At 40.1% G+C, this 25,387-nt stretch overlaps 2 protein-coding genes across 24 annotated transcripts in view; one reads left to right on the top strand and one right to left on the bottom strand.

The window, feature by feature from the left end:
- DCBLD2 (discoidin, CUB and LCCL domain containing 2) overlaps positions 1 to 16,278 on the top strand; it is a 107,837-nt gene extending 91,559 nt beyond the window's left edge. The window contains exons 10-16 of one of the 2 annotated variants that reach the window (XM_049858378.1): positions 2,341 to 2,491; positions 3,253 to 3,339; positions 3,438 to 3,563; positions 7,220 to 7,313; positions 10,873 to 10,922; positions 11,835 to 11,972; positions 12,822 to 16,278. In XM_049858378.1, coding sequence (XP_049714335.1) covers positions 2,341 to 2,491; positions 3,253 to 3,339; positions 3,438 to 3,563; positions 7,220 to 7,313; positions 10,873 to 10,922; positions 11,835 to 11,972; positions 12,822 to 13,291 — 1,116 coding nt within the window. In that variant the 3' untranslated portion in view covers positions 13,292 to 16,278. The remainder of the gene's footprint in view (positions 1 to 2,340; positions 2,492 to 3,252; positions 3,340 to 3,437; positions 3,564 to 7,219; positions 7,314 to 10,872; positions 10,923 to 11,834; positions 11,973 to 12,821) is intronic. The other variant, XM_049858379.1, reaches the window with a different exon arrangement.
- ST3GAL6 (ST3 beta-galactoside alpha-2,3-sialyltransferase 6) overlaps positions 4,665 to 25,387 on the bottom strand; it is a 106,607-nt gene continuing 85,884 nt past the window's right edge. For 21 of the 22 annotated variants that reach the window (XM_049858395.1, XM_049858384.1, XM_049858387.1 and 18 more), the window contains 4 exons: positions 24,238 to 24,424; positions 23,984 to 24,121; positions 20,314 to 20,466; positions 18,830 to 19,154 (listed from right to left, as the gene is read on the bottom strand). In XM_049858395.1, the coding sequence (XP_049714352.1) occupies positions 19,068 to 19,154; positions 20,314 to 20,466; positions 23,984 to 24,121; positions 24,238 to 24,424 (565 nt within the window). In that variant the 3' untranslated portion in view covers positions 18,830 to 19,067. Of the gene's footprint in view, positions 5,195 to 6,056; positions 6,262 to 18,829; positions 19,155 to 20,313; positions 20,467 to 23,983; positions 24,122 to 24,237; positions 24,425 to 25,387 lie in introns of those variants that run through there. The other variant, XR_007513864.1, reaches the window with a different exon arrangement.

Below are 25,387 nucleotides of genomic sequence, written 5' to 3'. Positions count from 1 at the left end.
TTGTCCTGTGCTGCCTTTTGTTCAGTATCTGAAAGCCATTGTTTTATATATTTTATCTGATTTTTCATATGCTTGAGGCAGGAGGGTAAGTCCAGTCCCTGCTAGTTACTCTGTCATGGACAGAAGCAGAAGTCTTTGCATTGAATTATATGAAATGACATCTTTTCCGTCATTGATACTTGCCCATCTGTGCCTCATATATCCCCAGCTCCCCAAGGATAATTGCCACTGACACTCTGATGTCTCCATTTTCACACCATTTCTAAGCATGCATACCTGACTGACCACACACCCACGCACAAAGAGACAGCTTTGGATTTGTTGCCCAAAAGCAGGCTAGATGGATGGATGGATGGACAGACACAACTTGCTTCATTATATATTACTTGTTAAATACGTCTTATTTCTGTGTGGTAATGTCCATAAAATGAACTTCCATGAGAGTGGCACTTTGACTTCCACTTTCATTTTGTCCTCTTGACACCTTGCAGACCCTCCAGGACACAGGGATTCTCCACAGATGCTCACAGGCCGACGATAGCAGATCATTTTACTCAGTTTTTATAAACTGTTTTTTCGCTAAGTTTTTATAAAAGTTTGACTGCAGTAGGGAGTAAGATCTCAGAGACCATTTTCATGTCCTAAAATGATGTTTAGCCGTTGTTCCCTGTTCTACTAATGAAGATTATAAATAAATTGTCTTCATTTATTTTCTGTGTAATATCTGAAGAAATAAGGGAAGCTTACTAGTTTGGAGAGTATTATAACTTCAAAACAAGCCTTTTAGAAAATGTAGAGTATTAACGTGTTTTTAGAAATTTCTAATCTAACGTCATGGGAATCATCCAGGAATAAAATGGCCGTAATGATTTGAAGTAACTTGATTGAGAAATTAAACATTTACTTACTCTCACTTTAGCTGATAAAAAATAATTCACTTTGATTGTAGGCTGGTGTCTGCTTATTAATGGCCTTTGGAAACCACCTAGGTGGTTTAGTCTGGAGCCCTAGACTAAGTCAGAAGACCCAGATTCGTGTCCCCACTCTGTCATCACCTCGCTGTGCATTCCACTTGCGTTCCCTGAGCCCTGTGCTCTGCTATGTCATGTGGTTGTTAGGAAGAGCAAAACTTACATGAAAATGGTTTGTAAATTTTGAAGAACAGTTCAGTATTTGTTTGAAGTAGTTGAGGGAATGACATAGTTACTTAATATTGTTACCTAAGGATTCTTTATACCCAAACCAAACCCATTGCCCTTGAGTCAACTCCGGCTCAGTGACCCTGTAAGACAGAGTAGAACTGCCCCATAGGGTTCCCTAGGCTGTAGTCTTTATGGAAGCAGACTGCCACCCTTGTCTCCTGTGGATTGCTTGGTGGGTTTGAATGACCAATCTTTCAGTTAGCAGCTAAGCACTTAACCACTGTGCCACCAGAGATCCTGGGATTATTTATATAGGGCGCTTCTTATTTAATCATTAAATTAGGCATAGAACACTGTTTCAGAGTCACTTTCCTGGTTCACGTATCGACAATGAATGAAATACATTACTTGTTAAATATGTCGTATGTATGCGGGGTAATGTCAAATAAAATTGGAGTTATAAAAAAAACAAAACATTGCTTTTGAGTCCGTTCTGACTCATAGCTCCTGTAGTGACTCTATAGGATAAAGTAGAACTGCCCCATCGGACTTCCAAGGAGCGTCTGGCGGATTCGAACTGCTGACCTTTTTGCTTAGCTGCCGTAGCTCTTAGCCACTGCGCCACCAGGGTTTCCAGTTATAATATAGGAGCTGTTTTTATGTAGTTTATATCCAGTAGGTGGCGGTATATACCTGTTATGTGTTCATTAGTGTATGTTCACCTTCAGTCTATTTACTGAGAGAAAAATTATGAAAAGTATGCAAGCAAAGCATTTCCTTTAGAGACCGCTTCTGTTCAGTTATGCTGTACTTTAAAAATTAATACGTTTAAATCGTTGGTAATTCCACAGGACTAGAGTTACTAGTTTGTTAATACAGTAAGCCTCATTACAACTGAAACCTTCTGAAACTGCCAACTTAGCACTCTTGTTAAATTCTTAAATTATCTTCAGTTATTTCCATATTCAGTATTTTTCTTTTATAAATTTTTATGAAGAATGTGCAGCTTCTTAATAGTTATTCCAAATTACGATTAATTTATTTACTTAAAAATTATTTCTTGCTTATCGGCATTCTTTGCAGATCTCATTTAAGGCCGAGAGCGAGAAAAAAAAAAAAAACACCAAAAATGTATTAAGTGAAAGAATTTAATCCTGACCTCTGTTGATTTAAAGTACCAATTTTTTTTTTTTTAAAGATATTTCAAGGAAACAAAGATTATCACCAGGATGTGCGTAATAACTTTTTGCCACCAATTATTGCACGTTTTATTAGAGTGAACCCTACCCAATGGCAGCAGAAAATTGCCATGAAAATGGAACTGCTTGGATGTCAGTTTATTCCTAAAGGTAAAGCAACTGTGTGTTTTAAGACATGTTATTTTCACTGGGTTGTTAATTAAACATTGTTTTGTTCTCAGAGAACATAATTAAGAATAATGTGAATTTTTTGTGTGTAAATTCTAGTTACAATATCTTCTTAAAGGGATTAAAAAAAAATAGTTATCAGGTATCAGGGTGGTTTCCAAAATTACAAGTGGAATAAAGGATAGCATCATTCAGGAGATATTGTAATGAGATTGCTTCCCAGCTCTAGTATAATGTTTGTGTCTAGTATAATGTTTGTGTCATATAAGCACTGATGATTATAGCAGTAAACTTAGCTTAAGCGCCTTTTATTTTGAATAAGTTAAAAAGGGAATAACTTCGTTGAATATTGTATAGTATTTTAATACTGTGTTCACTCTTGTATCACTGAAGCCTACCGCAATGCATGATACAGAATGGACCCTCCATAAATACCTGCTAAATGAGTGAATAATATATCAAATTGTGGCAACACCTTTATAGCTTTAGAGTCCCACATCATCCCATACCCCTTTGTTCTCCTTCCTGAGATTTTTCTAGACAACATAATTATTTAAAAACTAATGAATCTGAGTATATTTCTACAGAATATAATATTTATCCTTCCAGTATATTTCTCTCTGAAATTTAAAATTACTCTGCAGAACTAAAAACTCTAGGAAATTTTGAAGACATTTAAAATTACATTTTTAATTACGATTTTATCAGCAAAATGTGTAAACTTTCCTAAACCATTTTTCAAGGTCGTCCACCAAAACTTACTCAAGCTCCACCTCCTCGGAACAGCAAGGACCTCAAAAATACTACAGCCCCTCCAAAAATAGCCAAAGGTGGGCCTGCTTTAAATGTGAGAATTCGATATCTTAAGTTTTTCTTACTCAAATTGGTGAGGAGGAAAGAATAAAGAGTTTTTAAAATTGTTTTCAAGGTCGTGCCCCCAAATTTACTGAACCGCTACAACCTCGCAGTAGCAACGAATTCCCTGCACAGACGGAGCAAACAACTGCCACTCCTGATATCAAAAACACTACTGTAACTCCAAATGTAACCAAAGGTATGCACATCCCAGGCTCACACCTGTCACATGGGAGTATTTTGGGTTTTTCTAACATGAGTTTCCAGGTGTATTTCCAGTTTGACCTACGGTTTCTTTTCCTCAGACCGTGTTTGTTGTTGTTAGGTGCTGTCGAGTCAATTCCGACTCGTAAAGATCCTATAGGACAGAGTAGAACTGCCCTATAGGGTTTCCCGAGATGTAATAATTATGGGAGGAGATTTTCAGGTCTTTTATCCTGTGGAGCAGATGGTGGGTTCGAATAGCTGACCTTTCGGTTAGCAGCCAAGCGCTTAACCATTGTGCTGCTATATTCTTTAATTATAACAACAACAAAAAAATTGACTCTCTTAGGGAAAAGACTGACTTCACTGATCTAAGTTTTCTTCTTCTAATATTTAAAGATGGCTTTTCTTCAGATATTTCACACGTAGCGGGAGAAGCTAGAAGCAGAAGCAAGAGTTCTCAGAGGCAAGAGACTCAGTGTCTCGTAAAGAGCTTCTTACTGGTTTGCAGGAAGCTTCCTCTTCTGATTTTTTTTTTTAACCCTTGGAGCTAAACATGTGATGTCCCAGGCTTAGAAATAGACTATTTCTAGAAATAACTAAAAACCATAGAAGGAAATGAACTTTTTTTCCCCCCTAGACATAAATATTAATTTATGGTTAGCAAAAAGGGAAGAGGAAAAAAAATGAAAACAAGTTTTAGTGGAAACTGAATTTTTTTCAAAATACTCTGACATGCTCATAAAAACTTTGGTCTCTGTTTTTTAAATGTTTACAATTATAATTTTTTCAGATTGTAAATACAAATTTATTAGTAGAATTTATTTTCAGATTTTGTTATTAATGGTAAATAAGTTGTTAACTTGAAGCCCTGGTGGCACAGTGGGTTAGGCGCTCAGACTGGTAAACAAAAGGTTGACAGTTCGATTCTGCCAGCCACTCCCCGGAAATCCTGTGGGGGCAGTTCTACTCTGCCCTGTGGGGTCGCCAGGAGTCGCAGTCGACTCCATGGCAGTGGGTTTAGTAAGTTGTAAAATTATATGAAACGTAGTAGCTTTTCCATCCAGCTTGTTACTGAAAAACATTTTAATTACTTTCAGAAAAAAGCATCAATGTCACAGTGGATTAGTGTCGATGCTGGCAGGTAAAGAGCACACTCACTTTCAGGAAAGCACAAAGAAGAGAAAGCAATTCATTTAGCATAACTTGTGCCACGTAGAACTTTAATCATTCTCATTTTCTGAGCTCTCAGCTCTTAGCTCTTTTCGTTTCTTTTAAAAACTGAAAATTTGCCTGGATTCAGGAAACTTGCTCCAAGTTTTCACATATCAATTTCTTTGCTATGTTGTGAGGTATTTCCAAACAGACTACTTTCTTTCACATGACGCAGGAGAAGCTAGAAGCAGAAGCTAGAGAGAAGCAGGAGTTCTCAGAGGCAGGAGGCTCGGTGTCCCATAAAAAGCTTCTTACCAGAAGGCATGTGTTTGGGCGGAATCTCAGACCACATCCCTGGATGGAAGAACAGTCGTTTACAAGTATTGTTCATCTTAAAATTGGACTGTAGAATCTTAGAATCTCAGGACTGAAAAATTTTCTTAAAGTCTTTTCTTCCAGAGCTGGATTCCTCTAAGTTTAAAAAGAGAGTAACAAAGAATATGTGGGCCTTTTCGATTGAAAACCTCCAGTGCCCTTTTCTTTGGGATGGTGGCGTATAGACTATTATTTTTCATAACTGAACAGTTGTTTAGGCATTTGTCTAAAAGCCTCTGATTAAATTTTGCTGCATACATCTGAACCTGGTTGTTCTCTCCACTCTCATAAATTCTAGGGGAAAAGCACATTTACTGTTTGGAATTCTGTGTATGTGCTAGCCTGAGTTGTTATTTTTGTTTTTATGCAGTTCTTGCTCCATTTTCACAACCAGGCTGAGAGTGATGCAGGTGAAAATCACGTAATGGTCAAATTTGTATGTCTGTAATTTCCAGGTGCTCCCCCAGTGGGGCCCTCACCCCTGGCTGGCTGTCTTTCTGTGTTTCCCTAGTTGGCTCTCTCCTGGCGGTTTCAACAATAACTATTTTAAATCTTATCCATATTTTTCAAACCCTTGACCCAGAGACCTTCCCTCACTCTCAGTTACCTCTCAGACCAAGAAAGCAGAAACCATTAGGAGGAAACCCCATTTCTGTGGAGCCTACAAACTTACCTGTATCCTTCTGTCCCACAAAACCAAACCCATTGCTGTTGAGTCGATTCTGACTCATAGCGACCTATTAAAGGCAGAGCAGAACTGCCCTGTCAGGTTTCCAAGGCTGTAATCTTTGTGGAAGCAGACTGTCACATTTTTCTCCTGCGGAGCAGCTACTGGGTTCAAATTGCCAAACTTTCAGTGAGCAACTGAGCACTTTAACTAGTGTGCCCCCAGGGCTCCTATTTTGTCCACTGCAATGGAAAAGAAGGTTCCTTGTATTGCCCAAGTCCGATTGCCTACCTGAGGCTTGGTTCCTGACCCATTGAACTTCTCAGAAGGCTGATGTTATTGATTGTCCTCTACTCTGCTATAGTGTCATCCTGTCTTTCCGATAAAATCATCAGGCAGGTAAATAAGATGCGGCAGATCAGGCCTATCATGCAGCATCTGGCATTTAGCCCCAGTGAATGTCAGCCGTTGCTCTTTCCATCCTCATGGATATTATCTGTAAATGTGAAGTAGGAAGAAGGGATGAAGGAGAAGCTCTTGTCACGATTGACCTCAGCAGACACATTCTACACCTGGGCCCAGGATTCCTTATCCGTGGAGTGAGATGTAGGGAGTACATTATTTCTTAGACTGTGACAGCTCTAGCATCCTGTTGATCTCTGACCTGTTCACACACAGTGCAGGCACACACTCGCAGTCCGCTTTCTATGCTTAACACCTACATTGTTAACCTTCCCATTTCTATAAATATTTTGTCACTAGTTGTTGCTACACCGTTTTTCATTGCTAGATTGTGTTCCACTGTAAGGAGGACACCATGATTGATTTAGTCCCTCTCAGTGTTGGGCATTTGGATTACTTCTGGTTTTTCACATTTACTCAGGTACAGGATATGAGCATTTTAAAGATACATCTTTGCATGTCTTCTTAATTTTTTCCTAAGAATAAATCTTAGATATGGAATTGCCAAGTAACAGGTTTTTATACATATTTCCCCAAGATGCCAACCAGAAAATTAGTAGCAACTTGTATTCCCATGAAAACACTTGTTTTCTGACATCCTCTTCAACAGTTAGTTGTTGTTACTTTTTTAATATTTACCTATTTCATCAGCAAAAACAGCACCTTATTCTTGTTTTAACTGTTTTTTTTTTATATATATTACTAGTGAGGCCAGTAAGTTTCATGTTCATGTGTATTTTTTAATGTATTGTTGGTTCACCTACTTTGCTGATTTTTCTGTTGTTTTTTTTTTTTAACTGATAAAGCTGTATGATATATTAGTTATATTAATCCTTTATTACATACTCAGAAAATGTATTTTCCCAGCTTATATATATGACCAGAAAATATATTATCTAGTTTGAATGATGAGATGATATGGTAAGAGCTTTGAATCTGTTTCCTCGTGATTTCTGCCTTTGGTGTTAACGTCCTTTTTTTCATCCTTTCAGATGTAGCGTTGGCAGCAGTCCTTGTCCCTGTGTTAGTCATGGTGCTCACCACTCTCATTCTCATTCTAGTGTGTGCTTGGCATTGGAGAAACAGGTTAGTGCAGAGCTCATTCACGTGAGTGGCCATAGAGGGGGCGTGTTCAAAAACTACCAGATGCGGAATAGAGACTAAATGTAGATGATGAAGTACAGTTCACCTTTTTGAGGAAAGTTAAAGTAGTCATTAGAATAAAAATGACAAATTTATCCTTTATTCCCATGAAAAGCAAGTCAGTTCAATTTGACAGTCAGTTACTGGGTACCTTTATAGTATCAAATTCTGTGCCAAGCACTGGTATATATAGATAAATAAAAATTTCTGGCACAGAATGAGAGCTTAGTATTATTTACTAAAAGAATAAAAGACACAATCCCTGTCTCCAAAGTGTTCGTAGTTTAGCGGAGTAGACTGACTCAAAATAAAGAACTGTGATATGGTTTGATGAGCTGTTTATGAAGTGAACATAGATGCAGGGACCTTTTCTTCAGGGAAAAGGCAATCTTCAAGGTTGAACTTGGCCAGAAAGCAGAAGGTTAAGCATGGCCCGGACCTGGGAGGCTTGTGTGAGCAAAGGCACAGAGACGTGGAATGCAGGCAGACTAGTGAGCCCACCCTACGTGGGCGTGACGTGATGGGGGACAGAGATAGCCACAGAAATGCAGTCTAGGTCTGGTCAGGAGAGGCTTTCTGGGACAAAAGAATTTAGATTTTATTCTGTAGATGGGGAAATCATTGAAGAATGTTAAACAGAAGGGTGATATTATCAGATAGTTGTGGAAAGGTAGTGGCAGGAGTGTGAAGGGTGGACTGGAGAGGAGAGAGACAGGAAGAGGCTGTGAGAGGAGCTGGGAAATAGTATATTAGGTCCAGGCAGGAACTGAACGCACCTGACACCAGTGGAAGGAGAAGAGTTGGAGGGGGAGGTGTTTCAGAACATCGACAGGATATCTGCTAAGGAAGAAGGAGAAGGAGGGATCTGGGATGATGTGAGGTTGTGGCTTGTGCTACGGGACCAGTAGAGATGTCATGAGTTGATATAACAGAGAAGGAGGAACAGATTTGGTGGACAAAGAATGATTTCATTTGTTCAGCCATTCATCAAATATTTGAGCACCTATCCTGGCTACAACAATGGGCTTAAACATAGCAATGATTGTGAGGATGGCACAGGGCCAGACAGTGTTTTGTTCTATGATAGGTAAGGAGCTATGACTTGGAGCTGGCTCAACGGCACCTAACAACAACAACCACCCGGTGTCAACTACTGTGCCATATGCTGGGCAATCCACTGCTGAACCACAAAGCTTAAACTGGGAGAAGATACAAAGCAGAGCACTATAAGCCATGGTACCAACCACGGAATATATGCCATGGGGCAAGCTGGAGGTGCACCTGGATCCCACACTCATGGCATTGGGGGAGGCTCCTGGCTATCTGAGCAAAGACCCAAGGAGGGCAATAGGGAAAGGAGGAGGGGAAAAGTACCTTAGGAAAGTCCCCGAGAGGAAAGTTCATGATGCATTCAGGGAACTGAACAATAGTAATAATGAGAGTAACAGCAATAGCTACTTTTGAGTGAAAATTAAATGCTACTTTTAGGCATTATTCTAAATGCTTTATGTGTATTAACTCATTTAATGCTCCAAACAGTAAATGGCAGAGTGGAGAGCTAGACCAGGCAGTCTGGCTTCAGGGCCCATGCTCCCACCATTGCTACAGCTGAAAGTACAAGTCAGTGCATGTAAAGCACGGGGATGTGAGGGGGAGATCAGGGAATAGGGTTGGAGGGTAGCAGGAGTAACATCCCAAGATCAGTTTGGGCTGATATTTCAGGGACCTTGTGGACATTCAGACTCCCAAGAGGTAGCTGGAATACGTGTCTGGCATTCAGGAAAAAAAGGTCTGAGCTGGAGAATTGAATTCCCACTAAGAATGCAGTTGAAATTGCTGACGATGGCTTCAGGAGGAGCAGTGGAGGAGGAGATGTCATTAAGAGGTTGTGGAAAGTAGGGAGGAAGGGAATAACCATAAAAACAGTGGCCACTTGGTGAGTCCTTAACCCATGCCAGGCACTTGACATGTAACGAATACATAACCTAAAGCTTGGTCACTTGAGACTAAGTATATAACATCAAATTGTCGTCTTAGCAATATAGAGCATCCATCTTCTGTTTTGAAAGGATTATTGATTTGCTTTTACTTTTAAATCTTATGATAATTAGAAGATCTTGGAGGAGAAAAGGTAGTTATTAATTAATAAGCCAGCATTTTATTATGTTTCTTTTCCATTCCAGTTTTTAATTAACAGCTTTGAAACTTACCATATCTTCCACAGATTTTGCATTATACTTTACCTTGAAATAGTGAAATGTTATTTTTTATGTACAGACTTTAAAATGAGGGTGCATTTAATACTGATATTAAACACATATTGTAATGCTGAAGAAGTATGTTCTCCTAAGGGTTATCTGTGGAAGCCACATTTGTCATCTTCAGCAAACCACGTAGCCATCTTGCCTTCATTGGTAGACGAGAATAATTCGCCTGCTTTCTGTTTATTTTGAAAACCACTGATTTTAATTAGGTTGGATTTACACTCTTGAATCGGAAAATGTCCTTTCATTGGCTTGTTTTTTCTTTGTAAAAGGCAGTTGTTAGACAGTAATTCTTAACAGAAACCAACCAAAACCAAACTTGTCATCAAGTCGATTTGACTCAGAGCAACCTACGGGGCAGACTAGAACTTCCCCCCATGGTTTCCTATGGTGATCTTTGTGGGAGCAGATCACCCCGCCGTTCCTCCAACAGAGCCACTGCTGGGTTAGAAATGCTGACCGAGTGCTTAACCACTGTGCCACCAAGGGAGAGCAACTTCTCCTGAGGAGGCTGTATCAGAATTCTAAGAAATTGGGGTGGGGAGAATCCTCTTGGTTGCGTACTTGGCTCCCACCTCACCAGAGTCTCCGGTGCACTTCTCAGCCTAGAACATAATGTTTTCCCCTCCCTCCGCTATTTGTCACTGTTAGCGATAGCATCGCCTTATCCTGGATGGCTGGGAGAGCTAGTCTGTACCGTTAAAGTACGTGACACTTTAATCTTCTCTGGGGCAGAGGAGAGCAGAAAGGTAGGAAGTTGGAAAAAGAACAGTCCAGAATAGAAAACCAGGAAAAAGTGTTATTTTGTTTTTGTTCTGTGAACTTTGTGAATTGATTGATTTTTATAATTTTATTTGAAAACTAACAGACCTAACACAGTTTTCACCAGCTTGCCCATAATAACCCACACCTCAGATCTGGGTCTCTGGTTTGATGCCATCTTTTCAGTGTATCGACCTTGCCTTTTTTACCCCATTATCCCTTGTCAGTGGGTAAAGTGACTTTCTGAGGAGATAGTTGTTTAATATTTATCAAGAGCCCAGAGTTTATGCACCTAAGCAGTGGCAACTTTGAAAGTCAAATGAAATAGAGGTCTCCCCTGGGTAGATTAGCAAGTAGAAATGTGTACTCTTGATTAATTATTAACTTTGGAGTTTATTCAGCAGTTTTAGAGGTCTCTTACCAGTGAATTCACTCTATTTGCCAACTCTCCCCCCCTCCCCCCTGTATTTTTCCAGAAAGAAAAAAACTGAAGGCACCTATGACTTACCTTACTGGGACCGGGCAGGTAACTTCTATGTTTTTTGCATCAGAGAGAAGTGTCACCCTGCCCTCCAGGTGGCAGTAGTGAAAGAAAGTCATTCTTAGGCCCATTCGAACTCCCAACACCTTTGGAAAAGTGGCGTTCCTCCTCTGTTCTGACCATTTTCACCCTTCTGCAAAATCTCTCCTAGTTAATAAGTGACGCAATGGAGAGTAATTTATTTCTGACTGCACACATTCTGTTCTTTTTACTTTTGGGAAATGTGTCTGGTTTTCTCCTGTGTATCTGGTTCTCCGAAGGAGACCAGCGTTCTGATGTAGGTGAACACTGCGTGAGAAACAACGATTGTGGCCCCTTTGCTGTGGTTCTTTACCAGGTGGAGGGCAGCAGGTTTGGAATCCGTGAGGGCTGCCATCTCTCCGTGGCTGGTTGGCATCTTCTGAATTCCTACTCCCTGGCAGGTGGTAGTTGCTACAAATGCAGCAGAGCCAACACAGGCCTCCCACTTCCCAGCCTCATTTCTGGAACTCTGGTCGGGAGCAAAGAGACTTCTCTGCTGGGGCCAGGGTAGACATGGGCAGTGGTCTTGGTCATGGGGGCTGCTAGTCCCCCAGTGTGAAACTCAGTATGTTTTGAGGAAAACTTATTAGAAACTACCCCTACACAGACAAGTGTATCTGGCTGCAGTTTAATAGCAGGATTGTCTTCTCCCTATCCTTTTGATAGAGATTTCTACCATGTTCTGCTTTGCACTAGATACTCTTCCATCAAAGCAGAAAATAAACTTGAACGTGAAGGCTACTTTGTCCCAGATATTTGTTCGTTAGAGAAGTGGCTTAAATGCAACAGGTTCTCTCCCTTGATGATGCTAACTATTATTGTCTGAGGCATAGGTTTTTAGTTCCTGGCCTTTTTGTTCTTGCAACCCCCATAAAGGATGGTGGAAAGGAATGAAGCAGTTTCTCCCTGCCAAATCAGTGGAACACGAGGAAACCCCAGTTCACTACAGCAGTAGCGAAGTTAATCACTTGAGCCCAAGAGAAGTCACCACGGTGCTGCAGACTGACGCTGCAGGTGAGCCGTCACTACCTCGGGCACGGGGCCGAGGAGGCTGTGCCTGCTGTGAAGTGTGTTGGAGTTTACTTTTTCCTTTTCATGTTTAAGAGATGAGCTAATTTCTAAAAGTGGAAGCACTTTTTAAAAAGATAACTTGAGTGAGTCATTTCTGCATCTTGGATGTTCTGTCCACAAAGTTGGAGCATTCGTTTGTGAAAACTCCAAGCGTTTTGATGTTCACCTGTGTTTTTCTGTTTTAGTTTTATTTGAGGAAGTTAGGAAGAGAACAGAAGAGACATACAGTGGCTGTTCCTTACTATTTACCTTATTAGCCTAGGACTTACTTATTTTAAACATTTCCTAATATTTGAAAAAAAAAAAAAAACTGATTTTTCCAAGACTAAGATTATTCCAATAATAGAATATTTCTCCTCTAATGAAAAACTGTCTGTAAACCTGAAGAACATATACAAGGTCTTTATGCAAAGTTACACAACTGAGGCTTTCTAGCATATACTGTCCGTTGCTGTCAAGTCGATTCCGACTCAGAGTGACCCTGTAGGGCAGAGTAGAACTGCCTCATAGGGTTTCCAAAGAGTGCCCCGTGGATTTGAACTGCTGACCTGTTGGTAAGCAGCTGAGCTCTTAGCCACTGTGCCACCAGAGCTCCTGGCATATACTAGATGACATAATTTTAATTTCTGAAGTTGGTTCTTGCAGTTAGGAAATCCATAGTGTCTGTGTTGATAGCAAGAACAGTGCTGTAAAGAAGTGTTTGCTTTTGGTGTAAGCCTGCAGCTACCACCTTAGTTGTGTGATCTGTGTGTTAGTAAGATAACCTTCTCTCGTGTTTTGTGATATCTGCAGAGTATGCACAACCGCTTGTGGGAGGAATAGTTGGCACACTTCATCAGAGATCTACCTTTAAACCAGAAGAAGGGAAGGAAGCAGGCTATGCTGACCTGGATCCTTACAACTCACCAGTGCAAGAGGTTTACCATGCCTACGCTGAACCTCTCCCCATTACTGGGCCCGAGTATGCAACCCCAATTGTCATGGATATGTCCGGGCACCCTGCAGCCTCAGTTGGTCTGCCTTCAACGTCCACTTTCAAAGCTACAGGGAACCAGCCTCCTCCTTTAGTGGGAACTTACAACGCCCTTCTCTCCAGGACGGACAGCTGCTCCTCTGCCAGGGCCCAGTATGACACCCCAAAAGGTGGGAAGCCAGGTCCAAGTGCCCCAGATGAGTTGGTGTACCAGGTGCCACAGAGCACGCAGGAAGTATCAGGAGCAGGGAGGGAGGGTGAATGTGATGTTTTTAAAGAAATCCTTTGAAGGTGATGCTGCTTTTTACAAAGCATCGTTTTAAAGCACATGGCCTTTTTTGTATTAGTGGTAGTAATATATAGAATGTATCACGTTATCTGTCACTGAAGGGGTTAAGGAAAGTGTGATAACCGAGGTACAGGAAACTACTAACCTTGCCATCTTGCTTTGAAGGTATATCTGTGGCACAGTTACTGCTTGCCTGTTAAATTCCAAACATCATGTTTGTTACTACTGTAAAACATTATTTTTAATACAGAAAAAGCTCTCTGTAATGCACTTCAAAGAAATTAAGAATCACTGAGAGAAAGTATTTATTACCAGTGCTGCAGGTACGTTGTGAACTCCAGAGATGGCGCTAAGCCTGTCTGGTGGTAATGCATGGTACTGTTCTTGAACTATCTAAAGGCTTGAAATTCTGCTCTTTGTGAAAGGTGGGTACTATCATGATTTTCTCCTTTTCTATTCCTAGATTGCTTTCTGGATTTATTTTTTTAAAGAACTAGAATTTGTGATATCATTGTTTTCTCGGCAATCATATAGAATTCTCCATTTTTCATTAATAAGCTGGGAGCTTCTGGCTTATAATGAGCAGGGTGATTGATTTTTTACTTCTTGACACTCTTAAGAGCTTTAACACTTCATGGTACATGATCTGGTTTCATCCCTGCTCATTCTGCCTGGGGCACTCGGTGGCAAGAACCATTCATGTGTTTATAAAATACTTGTTTTGAAATTGATGCTTGATTTTATCAACTTGCTCAGTCTCATGAATTCAGATCCTCTAACCCTGGTGGTGCAGTGGTTAAGAGCTACAGCTGCTAACCAAAAGGCCGGCAATTTGAATCCACCAGGCGCTCCTTGGAAACCTTATGGGGCAGTTCTGCTCTGTCTTTTAGGGCCGCTCTGAGTCAGAATAGACTCTACGGCAACAGGTTTGGTTTTTTGGTGGTTTAATAAAGGTTGGTGGTTCGAACCCACCCAGTGGCTTTGTGGGAGGAAGACCTGGCCATCTGCTTCCTGGGAGGCAGTCCTACTCTGTCTTACAGGGTTGCTATGAGTTGGAGTCAACTCGATGGCAGTGGTCTTGAGTAATATCTTAAAGCATACTTCTCTATGTGAAAACATGAACAAATTTAATTTAGAAACACCATAAAGGGGATTTTCCCCCCACCCCACCCCAAATTTATTTGCAATGGGATTTTTCCTAGAAGAGTTGTGAAAAGTGAATTAAGTGACTGCTTGTGACTATGACCCATTCATGTTTATCACAATGAAAGCCAAGATCATTCAGAAATAATAGAAAAAATAACAGCCAGAGTTGGCTGTCTTTGGTTTTATATATAAAGTTTTCTTTGAATCTCAGAGTGTTTTTTAACTTTTAGTTGAATAAAATAATTTTTAATTGCCGTTTTCTACAGAAACTATTGCAAGGAATATAAATTAAACATGTATTCTTCAGTTCTGCCTGATTCTGCCCTACGTCTGTGTGGCGAGAGGCACGAGGAGTCTGTCACATCATGCTTTAAGGGAACAGATTACAGCGTCCGGGCAAAAGGACCCTGTTTTAGTAGTCGTGGCTTGTGTTTGATACCTCCTAGCGGCTGCTTTGTCACAGTTCATGACTGGCCCCTGAATTAGATTTAGATTGGGTGAAATAGAAATCATCTGTAATTTATTACTCTACAGTGGTGGTGCAGTGGTTAAGTACTCAGCTGCTGTCCGAAAGGTTGACGGTTTGAACCCACCCAGAGGCTCTGCGGGAGAAAGCCATGGTGATCTGCTTCCATAAAGACTACAGCCTAGAAAACCCTATGTGGCAGTTCTACTCTGTCACACAGAGTCGCTGTGAGTCGAAAATCAACTTGACTGCACCCAACAACAACATAGTGTAAAAACATCTCTAAAAGCCTTGAGACTGGCAAGATGACCTGCGAAGTTGATCATGATAGACACATATAAATTTGACAACCCCTCTTCCATACCACCTTAGTTTGTCAGCTTTCCCATCACATTGTCGTCACTTCTGCTGGCTTGTGCCACCAGATTATGATACTGTCAGAAATTTACTGAATTTGAATAAAGATGACCAGTATTTATTTTGCTTGATTGCTCAAGTCTATCTGTATTCCAAAACACTGCTTCCCAAGTAGAATTATTTCCATGGCCTCCTTGCCCTCCTGTGGTAAGCTTGAGTTGTTTTTCTTTTCATTTGCTTTTCCTTTTCAGACAGACTTTGAGGCACAGTTTTATTCAGGGGAGAGCCAATCCATGTTTTGTTTCAAAATGCTTGAAACAAAAAGCACAGATGGTGAACGTTCTATTAAAGCACTCGTGAATAGGTAAAGCACATGTGTGAATGCAGGCATCTCTGTTCAGGCGAGAAGAAAGTAAACAGATCATTTGTTCTAATCATCCTTCCCACACGGAGAATATACTTTTCCTCAAATCATACACCTGTCTGAAGCTTTAAGAGAGAGGTTGTCGATAATGACTTCATTTTCCCAAAGGTGCTTGCTGTTTTTTGTGTAATTGTGCACATCTGATTGTTTTTATTGTTTTTTTCTGCTGGAACTTTTTTGCTTTCTGATTAGAGGCGAGTGTTGTCTTAATGATGCATCCTTTAAGACTTGATTCACGCTGCTCTGTGCTGTCCTTGACCTACCAATGATTTTTATAAAATATCTAGTTTTAACCACTTGGGTATATTTTACTTTCCCGATGACTAGCTGAGCCTGATTCAAAGGGTTTTTCTGGTTTTGTACTATTTTCTTTTAATTCATTCGTTTTCATCTTAGTTGTTCTTTTTTTGATCTAAGTTTATACATCTGTTACATATACAGCTTTGGAGACAATCGAGTAACAACTGAAAATGTGAAAGTAACCGTTTTTGACAAAATTCCCTTGAATTTTTATTCTTTGCTTGAAACATTGAAAAGCCTTAAGTCACTGTGGTTTATCAGAGTGTTTTTTTTTTTTTTTTTTTTTCCTGTTAACACAGTTGTAGAAACAATCAGACTATGGCTGCAGCAAGGGTGGCCATTATAGGTTTCATAAAATTACACTGACTTTGCCGTTACTTGATCTTATAAACCAGCACAGTTAAAGATATTTTGAATTCTGATTTATATTTTATCAAAGGCTGTAAATCTAAAACGATCCTATCATATGTGCAGGGTCTAGTCCAGTTTTTTAAGTTCACATTTCACTATTTGCACTTTGCATTTAACAATGGGTTTATTCACTGATGAAAATGGTTCGAGTAGAGAATTTATACAGGAATTGAAATTATGATATTATGGATATGCTTACTCTCCCGCCTTCTAGGGGAGAGTACAATGCTAGTTCATCTGATACGAACGTGGTCACAAGGCTATAGAAAGTGATAATGCCCGCACTTCTTTGCCTTGGACTACTCTGCATTGTAACCTGGAGAGCAAGAGGGTTATGGAAACACCATGTCAGATAAATACAATTAGAAAGAACCAGTAGATTATGTGGGGGGATAGAAAGCTTTTCAAACCCTCTTAAATCCCTGAAGCTCGACCTAAAAAATAATAGTACCTTGTTAGCGCTGCCTTTCAGTTCTGAACTTGAAGTCCCTAAACTGCAAAATATAAATAAGGGTTTGATGGTTATTAAAATGCTTTTTATGTCCACTCTGGCACCAATTTTCATTTAGTCCAACTTATAACTAGTATTTCCCTCTTCTTCCTCTTTATTTTTTTTTGGCACTGAGAACGGTGGAAAAAAACGTTCATTGAAACACATATTGGAAATAAAATGGCTTGCGTGTCAGTGATATTCTCCCAGAATGTACTTTTCTTACCTCGGCATGTACTGTAGTTACTCAGTATTTGTATATGTTGCTAGAATTTAGATTGTATAAATAGAGTTTTAATGTGTTTCATGTGTTTAATTGTATATAAGTGTCTTGCTCAGATTATTTGGCTTAAATAAAACAACCTTGAGGTTTGTAGCCTTTTCTCATACTATATAAATGCCAGCCTCCTCAATTTTAACGTCAGTCAGAAGTTTTATGACCAACGTTACAGTTGCTTACAGCAACACTTGAAAATGTCCCTGAAGGATTTTGACTTGGACGTTCCGTTTTCCTGTGGTCAGCATTATCCTTTCTGAAGCCTGATTTGCTTTAGGTCAAACGGGACTTCAGCAGCCCAGCTGCAGCCTGTGGCCCTGAGGGTGTGAAGGAACCACCAATCACACTGAACCCATGTGCATTCTAGTCCACTACCAGCCTTTTTACCTCAGAGTAATCAAACAGTCGAATGAAACCACAGTGCAGTGCAAAGGTATGCTGGTATTAACAGAACATCGTCCCTGAATGAGTGTAGGCCAGGTTAAATAGCCCTTACACTGCTTTCCAGTATTTCACCTATTCCTGTTTCTGACCCTGACCTAACGCTTCTCCTTTCACACGCTGTCTTTAGGGAGGCAGGTTGGTTGTCAGGACCATCGTCCATGTCTCCCAATAATACTTATTATTCGAAATATATTAATTCTTTGACTCCTACCGCTGCTGATAGCTTTGGGTGCCATCCTTTTTATAACCCTACACTTCTCTTCCTTCGTCTTTTATCCCACATCTCTTCCCAGATATCCTTTGTTTTTATTTCTTAATATTTGGGAAGGGAGACTAGCTCACCACATCTGTAGAACTGGCTTGTTTGGAACATAGAGTTCCTTTCTGGTAGATCCCAAGACGACTTCTACTCTAAAGGAAGGCAGCCAACTAAGCTTTCCATTTGAAGATTAGATTTAATCATAAGAAAAATTGAAACTTGTTTCATGAAAGTACCATTTAAAATCCAAAACAGAGCCTGACTCTACTGAAGGGTTACTTACTCGGCTGTCTTCCTCGTCTCTCCTAATTTACTTCAGGTATTCAGCTTCCAAAATTTAATGAATAAATTAAGCCAGACAAAAAAATAACGCATAAGGGTTCTCTTCTTCTTGAGCTTAGCTAGCTTAGTTCCACTTACTTGTATAAAGTTAAACTTTTATTTCTTTAAAATAATGCAGAGCCAACCGGAGTTTAGTAATGGAATATTTGGTTGTTTACTGATAATTTCACATTTACCCTATGTCCTGTAACTCAAATTTTAAAAAAGCTATCTTCATTCTACCAGATTGCTCATTATACCCTTTTGGTTTAATTAATTACAGAAAAGAGCCTTAATTAAACCAGTATGAACTGAGATTTCCATAGTTTTATATTCCTAATGTAATCAGGGCTGATTTAAGATTCAAATCAGGTTCTTCAGGTAGAACAAATAAGAATTAAACATTTTTCTAAACACAAGCCTGAAGCGGTTCCAGTTTGTTGATCAAGGCACAACCACGTGCCGGTTCCCCCGGAGACGGGTTTATAGTCGCCAAATGTGTATCTCAAAATGGCAGGTTCTCCTAAGACTTGGTTGCAATAAACCCAATCCCCATACTTACTATGATGGAAGTTACATCCCTTCAAAAGCCTGACATAAAATAGTTAGAAAAAGACATTTAAAAATACCTCAGAAAACTAGCTTATTTTAAAAATGATGCAGTCAAAAGTTTAATTATTTCCCGGATAACTAAACTTTTCTTGGTTTTCATAAATTAAATATATTCACAGACATTAAACTGCTGGTTATGAATCACCAGGTAGCAACAAACAATATACATACTCTTTGACGAGTGTGTCCAGCGTATTTAAAAATAAACTAACAATTGGAGTATAAAAATAAAACCAATACTGTTAGCATCATCTCGTAAGTCTTCAGGGTCATTCTTGAGTCAAATTGATTACATAATTCTTTTCTATAATGTCCTTCAAAAAGAGCTGCTCTGCAGTCACATTGTGATATGCATTCTAAAAAAGAAAAAAACAAACAAAATTAACCATCGTCCCCAATCTCAAGATATTGACAGACCAGCAACAGAAAATACGCTGCATCTTCAAAGTTTACCAAGAAAACACTAGGATGTTAAGTAACAAGTGGCATGAGACTTTTAATTTTTGTCACCTTTCTAATTTCTTTTGCTTAGTCTCAGGCCAGAGCTTTCCCTAAAGCCCACTCTTCCCACTTAAGCCACCATGCGCGTGAGGCTCACCGCTCTCATCATCCTGACATCACATTTACTCAATCACGGTCTAAGTCTAGAGGCCAAAATTGCAAGTCCGAGTGGGTTGACCACTTTTGTAAAAGCAGTAACTGAAATTCTTATATTAGGAGGGGGAAAAAAAAAAAAAAAGTCCTGGCGATAAGAAACTACTATTAAAGCATGATTCAGTTTAAGACGTGCTTTAAAAAAATAATTCTGCTCTGTCAATGGCTATCCTAACTTTCCTCAGGCACTTATTGTTTTTCTTTAACATCTAACTTATTTAAAGGAACTGCTCTGCCCAGGGTTGTTTTAATGTTCTGTTTCGATGACATGTGAAATACCACAAGTGCTAAAGGAGAGGTCAGGGCTGAGGAGAAATAAGCCCAGTCTAGAGTCTACCCAGAAGGAGCCCTGGTGGCACAATGGTTAAGCATCTGGCTAACCAAAAGGTTGATGACTGTAAACCACCAGCTGCTCTGCAGGAGAAAAGGCCTGGCGTTCTGCTCCCATAAAGATTATAGCCTAGGAACCCATATGGGACAGTTCTACTCTGCCCTAGAGGGGCACTATGAGTTGGAATTAACTTGATGGCACGCAACAAGAGTCCGTCCCAGGCATCTTCCTTTTGAACTACTCAAATGTTCATTTCTTTTTTTTCTGGGGTGGGAGGGCAGTGGGGTTCTCCTAGGGTTCTGAGGCCCACAGATTGGGACTTGCTGCTGTAGTAAAAGGACCCTTGGACTTGAGTCCTAATCCAGCACTTAGTAGCTCTGTAACCCCTTTCAAGCCATCAATCTCTCAATCTGTTTCCTTAGTAAAATAAGAGGGCAAAAAGAATATAAGCTTTCCAACACTAAAGATCAAAGGTCACTCCAAAGTGTGTGTGTGTATGTATGTATGTATATAACGTACATATATATTACCTTATTCATCAAAGACATGGTGGCATTCCCATAATAGTGCAAAGGACTCCTGAGGTCAGAAAAATTGTATTTAAAACCAGCTATGTGAACTTCATGACATATATGAAATGCCAGTGTGATGGCAATAATTCCTGTCGTCGGATGTTTGGGTTTCTGGGAAGAAAAATTAAAAGAAAATTTTAACAAACTGAAAAAATTCCAAACAAGCTACTTGTGTCTAGTGCATATTTGAGTGGAATCATCATATGTAATTAAACCCTCACCATGCCTAAGGCTCAAGCCCAAGATACGTGGTACACATTTTATGCCCTCAACTCTGAAGAGAATATAGTGTGACTGAAATATGGGAAAGTCTTTCAGATAGAATTTAGCTATGGAATTAGCCCTGTGAAATCCTTGGGTGGCACAAAGATTTAAGCACTCGTCTGCTAACCGAAAGGTTGGAGGTTCGAGTCAGCCCAGAGGTGCCTTGGAAGAAAGGCTTGGCGATCTACTTCCAAAAGATCAGCCTTCGAAAACCCTATGGAGCACAGTTCTACTCTGACATGCATGGCATCGCCATGAGTTGAAGTCACCTCGACAGCAGCTGGTACTGATGATCAGCCCTGTGGACAACTATGAAATGAACAGATACTGTGAGGCTCAAGGAAAAGGATGCTTGCTAGCTTAAAAACACACGCAGAGTCAGGCTTCCTTGTGGAAAAAGCAAAGCCTAGGAATTTTGAACACGTGTATGAAACAAAGACAGCTCAATTCACCAATGGATAGAATCCTGGTAAAAAGCTTCATATAAATGAACAGCCTTAAAATAGCTCCATTGTCCTGATGATAATCCTGGGAATTTAAAGTAGCTCCAGGGAAAGACTATCTTTAATCAACCATCTTCAGAGATAAAGTGTAATAGTATCTGACTCAAAAATAAACATTCTAGATGGACAGCAATGTCACAATCTCAACAGGATCATTAGTTAAAACCAAACACACTCGTCATATATACACTCCTGAAAACCACTCTAACAGATGTTTGCCAGGAGGGTCTTGGCATTCAGAGTTTTAATTGTCCCTAGGATAGCTTTCAAAGGCAAACACAAAATTTATCTAAAACATTTCGTAATAGCAATTCAAGGAAATTTCCTTTCAATTAAATGTATCTTATGACTCCTATGAAAATCACATACGGTTATTATTTTTAGGAAAATAAAATGTACTCCAGGAGTACAAACTTGTCTGAAAGCATAACAGCATTTAGCATAAGCTTTTCTTCATCCCATGCCCCATCATGACCACCACAAGTCTTTACAGTCTGCTAGAGAAGGAAGTTAATGGTTAAGTTAAAAACCTAGGAGTCATTCAGTATCTTTGATTCCGTCACTTTTTCCTGTCCTTCCTCTGCATCGTGTCCACTGCTTCACGCCTTAGATTTCAAGATTCATCACTGCAATCTTTCCCTTACGTAGGCCTTCAACCTTCTTCACCCGTCACCCACAGCATCTATATCTACCTGGCAGAATCGTAACCCTGCTTGAACCCAATTCTCTAGTTACTCTGCACCTATAACCAACCAGCAGGATATGGCAAGAGAACAACATGCTGCCTGGTTGCACTTTAAATGACTGTTCAGTCTCAAATAGGCATTAAGTATGTCCAGCCATCCAATTACAGTCCCCTACTGAATGTCCATTCCCACTCTGCCAAGATGATGATTTTGTCTCCTATCTCCCAAAACCCTAGCCTCCTTCCTAGCTGAAATTGACAAATTAACCCTTATTTTTCTGAGCAAACAGACAAACAATATCATCTTCCCAACTCCAAATCTACCTTCCTGCCTGCATCTTCACCCATATATTCAGTGTTCACTCCTTGCAGTGGGTGGCATGTCCCTCTTCCTACCTACAGCCAAGCCTTTCACCGTTGTACTATCTTAGCCCATCTCTACTTTCAGCAACTTTGCTTCTACAATTACCCAGTTTCTCCCCCTTATCAACATTTTCCTCTGTTGAATCATTCTCTTCAGCATGCACATATCATCTCTCTTAAAAAAAAAAACAAAAAACTTCCTTGCTTCCTTGATCCTATGTTCCAACTATTGCCCCATTTCTCTGCTGTTTACAGCAAAACTCCATTAAAGATTTGTCTCTGCTTGGTCATGTCCCCTCATTCTCTTTAACCCAGTTCAGTCAGCTTTCTTTCTCTTTCCTGTCCTCATCAATATTACTAATACGGCTTCCAGGTTTCCAAAATCAGGGTTTACTTATTTGTGCTCAACCTCAGGACAGCATACAACATGGCTGACCGAGTCTCCTGAAATAGTGTCCTCACTTGGCTTCTGGGACACCATGTTCTACAGACTTTAGTTACAACCAGGCCTAGTATCGTCTCCAAGCATGATCAGTGTCTTCCTATGCACGCACATAAAAGATACTATCCCAAACAAAAAGCAAGGGAAATACCTGTTCGTACTTAGGGGAAAAAACACCAGAAGCTGCAAAGTTATAAACTCTGCGTTCTAAAGCTGTTCTTTCTCCTCAGAATCACTAAGAAGGGGGATTTTAATTTAAAATATCTATGGGTTTTGACTTGGGAATTGCACTTCAGGAATCTACATTTGTGTGCATTGCTGAATTATTTACAGATGTGAAAAAGCTGGATACAAACCTGAACATCCATAAATAGAGGAAGAATTCATTAAACAGAGGGAAAAGGCAAATAGAAAAACACCTGTGGTATAATCCCAATTGTAGTGACCAAACAAAAGGGTTTGTAAAGGGCTAGAGAACAGACCGGGAGGACAGCAGAGGCAGGAGGTGACATGGATTATGGAGGGAGAGCAGGAGGAGGATTTCCTTTACCTTAAACATTCCTTTTTAAGTTCTGTGATTTCAAGCCTGTACTACTATCTCATTTTTTAATCACAATTTTTGTCATGCTGAAGAGAAGCCTCATGTCGTGTGTTTATTTCTTTGGATTTTCTCTGCATTACAGCGAGTGAAAACCTTATTTCAGCTGTGGGATCATGTCACACAGTTCCTCAAGTTCTAAATGAAAACCTCTATGCCACTGTGGACCTAGATTGTATTCTTTTCTAGGGAGTATACACACACAAGGCTACAAGGGTCAAAGTCAAGGAGACTGCTTTTAACTAAGTAATGTGGGGTCTCAAGAACTCTCAGTATTGCTGTAACTACCATTTCCTGAGAAATTAGTCCAAAGTACTCTATAACCCCAGAAATGTGTGTCCTTCCTCCCTTTCCCTCTGGCTGTCCTCTGATGTTTTTGTTACACAGAGTGCTTCTCAGACTGTTCTTTTAAGCTTGAAGAGCCATGCATTTGTCCTGAACCCAGCCCTCTACCGGGAGCACAAGTCTGCCCATCAGCCCAGCCGCCCAGCCAGGCTCTCCTGGCTACAGAACGCGAAAGGTACAAGCTTCATGCAGCTCATAAAGACGGGCTACGGGGGCACGCAGAAAAAGCCTGTCTACTTGAGGTGCTTTTCCTTGCAACCTGTAAAACAATGATAATATCCACAGATAACTAGCTACCCTAACTCTGATGTGGCCCTCAGAAGCCACCTCAGGAGTGGTGGTTTTCTTACAGTCTGAGTCCCAGACAGAGACCCTCTATCCTCCCCTAATGACATCTTTATATTGAAACTGGAAAGAAACACACATACCTGATTTTTGGGGAACACTTTAGGGAAATGAAGCAGTTCATAAGCTGCTGTTCTGGTAATGAAAGGATCTAATATCCTGATTTGATACGGTTTATAGATCAGGTTTGAGGCTGGTTTCTTCCAAAAACCGTGACTGTTCTGAAATAAAGTAACAATATAGAAAATAGTACATTGTGGTTGGTTTGTTTTTTAAGGGGGAAAGAAAAAAAAAAACCTGAAGGTACTCCGAAGGCAGATCAATTTTGCCAACTTACTATTTTGCCACCTGCCAACAATTCCCACAGCCATTTTAAATCAAGTGGCTTAAAAGTGGTGAGAATCGCCGTAGTATTAGGGTCATTGTGAATGGGATCTGAAAAAACGGATTCTGGATAAAAAAGTCGGAGGGTTGTCCTTCTCCCAACTTCCTCTTCGTGTCCTAAAACAGGACCATTATTCATTCTGTGGGTAGTAAAACACACAAGAAATGTAGAGCAAGTGCAGTATGAACCATTTCCGTCACAATTCTCAAGGGTTTAGAGTGGGACTTTCCAGTATCAGCCCTGTGCTCAAAGCCATAAGGCGACTGGGCAATCTTTCTCAAATACTAGCCAGTGAAATCATTCCGTTTCATGAAACAGCTGCTTGATCAAAGGGAGAAACATTCATTTGTATTAGAAAGTTAATTGGGGAGCCCATGATAGCTAATTCAGTCTTATTTCCAGGAAAACTGAAGACTAAATAAAAGAAATGGGACCACAGAATACTAAAGTTAAAGCAAGGGCCCTGAGGTCCAGAGAGAGGATTATTTGCCAACACACGGATGTGTGTTTAAGTGACTGACTGGCAAGAAGAATCACCTTTGAGGTGCTTTGCAGACATATTCAAAATTGTTGTATTCTAAAATAAACTAACAATATAAAATTGCTGTGTTAGACTCGAGCACAAGCAAATGAAATCCTATTGCTAGAGTGAACTAAAGGACCACAAAGAATCTACTGTTGGGCTCGTCTGTGCTCAAAGTCAAAGTTAGACATGCACTATTTATACACACACCAAGGAGGCTTGTTGTAAACAAGGGATGCTTTGTTTCCAAAACTGTGTCCCCTAGGAGGATAAATACTGTTTTACCCTTTGTCACTGACTCTGTGTAATTTAAGACAGCCTTAGTAATACTTGAAATGGCTTTCCCAATGTTACACCAGGGACGTTTTCCCACAAGGGTTTGCTTTGGTTCTAAGTGATCAGATTTTAGGCAATTATGGGTAGAGAAATTTGTGATCGCTTCAAAATTTTTTTGTGGATAAATTATCACAGCTCCTTCCCAAAATGGATAATAAACAGAAAATTCTGTATTCCTGGCAAATGGCCTTGTTCTGCAGAGATGCTACGCAGCTTGGAACCCAGCAAGACCTCTCCTTAGTG

The sequence above is a fragment of the Elephas maximus genome, chromosome 18, assembly GCF_024166365.1.
Source record: "Elephas maximus indicus isolate mEleMax1 chromosome 18, mEleMax1 primary haplotype, whole genome shotgun sequence".
Taxonomy (NCBI): Eukaryota; Metazoa; Chordata; class Mammalia; order Proboscidea; family Elephantidae; genus Elephas; species Elephas maximus.
Note: the sequence above shows the minus strand (reverse complement) of the source record. Positions and strands in the feature narration are given on the sequence as shown.